At 45.0% G+C, this 5000-nt stretch overlaps 3 protein-coding genes across 3 annotated transcripts in view; all 3 read right to left on the bottom strand.

Moving 5' to 3' along the window:
- Positions 1 to 5000, bottom strand: part of LOC147921179 (uncharacterized) — a 62645-nt gene that overhangs the window by 57577 nt on the left and 68 nt on the right. The window contains 3 exon segments of the mRNA XM_087501381.1: positions 1 to 4699; positions 4777 to 4885; positions 4888 to 4935. The exon segment at positions 1 to 4699 is cut by the window's left edge and continues 57577 nt beyond it. Coding sequence (XP_087357507.1) covers positions 4567 to 4699; positions 4777 to 4885; positions 4888 to 4935 — 290 coding nt within the window. The 3' untranslated portion in view covers positions 1 to 4566.
- Positions 1713 to 2776, bottom strand: LOC104727540 (putative mitochondrial protein AtMg00540). Its single transcript, XM_010446638.2, is given in 2 exon segments — positions 1713 to 2518; positions 2521 to 2776. Coding segments are annotated over 2 exon segments (366 nt in total). The 3' UTR covers positions 1713 to 2408.
- On the bottom strand, positions 4197 to 4329 carry LOC147921180 (uncharacterized). Its single transcript, XM_087500365.1, is given in 1 exon segment — positions 4197 to 4329. A coding segment is annotated over 1 exon segment (105 nt). The 3' UTR covers positions 4197 to 4224.

The raw sequence follows: 5000 nt of genomic DNA, 5'->3' as shown, positions 1-5000 counted from the left end.
CGCACTCTCGGTGGGATGGGTCGGGTTCGGTCAATGAAATGCCTTTTCCAAGCACGATCAGGCTTCAGGGTAGCTTCTGGGAGTGCTCTACGAGAAGGCATATGTGTTACATCTTGAGATATTTGTTTAGGGCAAACGGTCACCGCTATTTCTCGTATGAAAGGCTGGACTGTCGCAATCAAACTCTCCGCCTGCCGGATCATCTCTATCAACCGTCTCGGCCGCACCTTCTTCCGCATCTGTCTCAACTGCTCTTTGTGCGGGACTCTGGATACCTATAAAGCTCTTCTGGGCAATCGTATTGGTTCCAATCAGCATTCCTAACCTCCGTCTTCTCCTGAGCGTCTGGACTGCACTGAGTGCCTGGACTGAAAGGATTCTCTTTCGCCATTTAGAACTTCCCCGTGGTAGCATAGCATAGTAGTGCAAGTGAAAGTAAATAATCAAAGACGTTGAAAAAAAACCTTGTGATCGATGTGGGACCTTAGATAACAAAGTAGCGATAGGGCGCCTAATTCTGGTCATTTAGAGCATCTTCTCTTGATTCACTCAGAAATGACCCTTTCTCTGAAAAGCTTCAACTCAATCACTTGGACAGAGGGATTTGGCCTACCAACTGCAGGCTCTGGTGGGGGAACGGTATTCATTGCCTGCTGCCCCATCCCAATAAAACGTGTTTCTCAACCACCCCTGTCGACTTCGCACAAGCCAACCTTGCACTAACCCTAAAAGAAAAATCCAGTATAAAATCCCGGTAGATCCTCTGCATGAATGGGCACGTTCTCCTGTAATAACCAAAGCTACCGTGGCTACTATGTTTGGGGCTATCGTGCTAACTATGATGCTCTGTGAGGCGGAGACCCGGCTGAAAGAATCAACATTATAAGTGATCAGAAACGCAATCCTATCTCCAGAAAGAAGGACCTCTTTACTTCAACACAGAAATAGGGAACCACTCGATATCGGGACTCCAATCATGATCAAGGGCTTTCATTTCAAAGAAGACTACTTGTATCCCATGAATCACTTGAGAAAGCTGCCCTTTTAGCAACAAAAACCTGCCATGGAATAACTAATAGAATATATGCCTAGATCTCTTTTTTTCATTTCTGTAGATTGACACCCCTGCCCACACCCACGCCCAACTAAACTAATTCAGTGCTCTTGCTAGTTGCTAGGTATTTGACTTTTGATACATATGCGACCTCACCATTCACGACCCTTTCTTTCCTCAATAATTATGATAAGGGGCAAGCAAGGAAGCTGCCTGGGCTATAACCTACTGGCGGTTGTTGTAAGTGAAGAAAGGGTTCTATGCGGAAGGGGGAAAGAAAGACGTACGGACGGGGAGAATGGTACTGTACTGGTTACCTGGGAGATGGAACTAGAGTAGTTGGCTTTCTGGCTAGATATTGGCTTGTTGTTACGGTTAAAGGCAGCCCTTGATCCTAACCCTCGGAAGATACAGATGACTAGACTAGAGATTCAGTGGAGCCAGCCTTATTCAAACTAATGTCACTATCAGCTACTGTTGTAACAGCCCTACTTGAAGCTACTTCAAGCTACTACTACTTGCTTGCAAGCCATCACAAGCCTTATAGCTGATCAGTCGAATCAGGCGCGGCAGCCGTTCCAAGGCTTTTATGCCACCGTTCAGGCCGATAGGAGAATGAGGCAAGAGACTCCGGGTTTTGCCTAAGGCGAGTAGCAGACTCTGGTTTCAGTGCACGTGTGGAAGACAACTCTGTTTAGCCAGCAAGCATAGGAAATAAATCCCCCCTGGGAACTGACTATTAATGCTAATCCATTAGTTATAGCTCGAAGTTTGCCCTTAGTTGTCTCGAAGTTAGCTGCTGGGCATGAGTAGCTTGGGCAGTCTTAGTGAGTAGCTTGACTTGCTCATGTGGGGCTTTGGAAAGAAAGTAACCAGGTCATTCATATACTAATCTTCTAATCCAGCTCGAGAAGTGTGTTTTTTTTAAGTAGATCGGGTCTACTTAAGTTCAAGCAGATGTGAAATTAGGGTGAGGTTGACTATTCTAGTCTACAGGCCACTTAGCTAAACGAAATCCTGAGTATCGACCAATGCGTAGCTGCCATTAAAAGGCTATAAGTAACGGCATTCTCAGTGAAGATAACAGGATTCAAGCTTGCTTGTGTGTACGTGCTTGTTATAATAGCTGTAAGTGAAAGAAGGGTACTAAGTAGCAGGGAATGCGGCTATTGTTCAAAATGCACCTGCTGATGCTGGTGTGGCTACTTGGCTTGGCTCGCCATGAAAGCGGACTCTTTCCAAGGGACTGGGGACTGACGTTACTCGACTGAAAGGAGAGGTTGTTTACATACTCGAGCACTTGTTGCGAGAGGTCCAACGGAGAGCACTTGTTGTGAGAGGGATTCGGATTAGCTCAATCTTTGACGATATTCTCCCCCACACCCGTTCGGTAGTCTACTTCGGTTACAACACTCTTTCCCCTACGATCCGGGGCAAGCTTTGCTTGCTTCCCTCTTCCTCGGTAAGACCTTGATTCAAAGTAAAGGAATAAGCATTAGCGAATCGGCTTTCTTTGTCTACGAATAGGCTGCCAAAAATAGGTGCGTTTAGCCGCCGCGTGAAACTCTTCTCACGGTAAACGCGAGGGACGCTTAACTCACGGTTTACTTCGCTTATTCTGAGGGCCTTTGTTTTGATGAAAGAGGTACTGCTGGCTTTTGATGAGACGGGTACTGCCGGACTCCTTAGGTTGAAGGGGCAGGAGATTTCATATCGGTACATCAACTCAGCTAGGAGAGTTTTCTTTCCACTAAACCGAAGGAGATGGGTTGACTGAAGGAAAGAGTGCTTCTTCGACTTGTTAGAAGCCGGTACGAGTTGCCCCCTAGGTGATCCGCACGGAGACTTTTTTGCCCAAGGCAGGTCGAGGTGTGATTTGCCCTGGGGTGTCAATACCCTTTGGTGAATCCACCCTATTCTTGATCCCTTTCTGTACCCAACATAAGATAGAGGTGCAAGAAATCGATAAGTGATAGTTGCAGATGAGATGTTGCAAGAGATGGAAAAGGTAGAGCGTGCAAGCCATCTGTTCTCGTTCTGCTTTGAATTAGCTACTTTCAGGGAGAGTGGTGGGGATTTTCGCCCTTCTGCCTCCACTGCTTCCACTTAAACTTCTCCTACACGGATTAGTCTAGTTTTTCCCCGAATCGAAAGCCAGTGCCGGCTAATGAGACATGCCATCCATCCTAATCCAATTACTATTCTTGCTAAAAAGGATCCCATAGACTGCTTTCTTAGTTATCAAAGCTGCTTTATCTTTCTGGCTGTTAGATGTCTAAACAGTGTCAAAAAGTTGACAAAACCCGTCTTTTTTCGTCTCTTTTTTGCATGATTCCACAACGGGCGAAGAGTACTTGTGTTATGCTGACCACATTAATTCTACAACTGTTCAGCTATTAGTACGAGGGAACAAAGCCCCCCTTTTTTCATTTTATAAAAAAAATAGAATCCGGAGAAAAACCTTCAATAGAATCCGAATAGAAAGAAGCATTAGGGGTGAGAATGACGCCAAGTGCCCCGAGTAGCTATGGTATCCATAGTTCACTTTCTTTCCTGCATATGTAGGGTAAGTACTTTGTGCTTTCTTCGTCTAGCTCACACAAGGTGCAGAGCGGCGTGTTGACTCGAGTTCTTTGAACAAGCTCTCCACATCAATTGTGAATTGACGATGCAATGCTACTATTCTGCAGAAGACCGAAAGTGCCAAGAAGAAAGATTAGTGAAAGAGTTTTCTCGCTAGACGATTCTGTAGAAAATAGAGATCATAGATCTGGTGCGTCTTAGTATGTAACGGACTTTCCCAATCAAGAAGAAGAATTTAATACAATCGAAGCACTCATTGCTGACGTTTACCGCTTTCTAGGCCCAACGCATAAACTTTACTGGAGTCCGAGAAGATCAAGAAAAATGCATCCGGTGGTGGTGATCAGAGCTGAATCTCATTCTTTTTCTTTCTAGAAGCATACGTCAAGTGTACTGACTCAATCAACCTATCGGCCTACAAAGGCTCTCCATTCTATACCCCTAGCCCTACATTACCACTCTTACCATTATCTTAAAGATAAGATAAGGACCAATGGCAAGCAGATTCAAGTCAGTCGGTCATAAGTATTTAACAAAGACAATTGTAAGGTCTGCAAGCCTCCCTATTACTTCAAACTGAAACAGAATCAAGGGAGATATGAAAGAAATTAAAAGAAAATGTCAGTCCCTCTCACTTGAACAAGATTACTAATAAGAAAGAGAAGATAAGGACCAACGGCCAGTAAGTTCATCCTATCCACCACTTGAAATGAACACAGGAAAGGGAATAAGAAAAAAGAAACTGCTAACGCAGCTGAAATGCACTAAAAAGGAGAATGTACTCTCGCTTTTTCGTTCCGAGGAATGAGAGAAGGTATCCAAGTAGTTAGCGAGACTTCAAGACCAGCAGCCGATAAGAAGGTCAGGAGTCACAATCGCTTTCTCAATTGACACTGCGCCAGAATCTACCACCCCATTCATTGACTATCTCACCTCACCTCCCATGGGTCTGGGCGCTTAGCAGCCCCTACTTTCACATTTCTTCCTATGAAACTACTTGGTCTACTTCCATTTAGACTGAGAGATGGCGTCTCTTTCGACGGATTGATCCGGACTTCCCCACTTCAACACTCGCAGGAAAGAAAGAAAAGACCAGAATCCTACTGAAGCTGCTAACAGAGGACTGAGCAGATATAGACCTATGAGATTTGTACACTTCGGCTTGGCACCTTCCTTTGGTTCGTGCTCGCACGGGCCGTTTCTCTGCCAATCTCGAATTAGAATCTTTGCTTACCCGTGGGCCTTCAGGATCACTTTTTGAGCTCGCAATGTTGAGTTTGATTCCCACCCAGTGGATCCTTACTAATCCATAATATGAAGTTAGGTTAGCTACTTCCCTCAGTGGGGATAAGGACAGAATAGA

This window comes from Camelina sativa, chromosome 19 (assembly GCF_030686135.1).
Source record: "Camelina sativa cultivar CO46 ecotype springtype chromosome 19, ASM3068613v1".
NCBI lineage: Eukaryota > Viridiplantae > Streptophyta > Magnoliopsida > Brassicales > Brassicaceae > Camelina > Camelina sativa.
The sequence above is the reverse complement of the archived record's forward strand: the minus strand, read 5'-3'. Positions and strand labels throughout refer to the sequence as shown.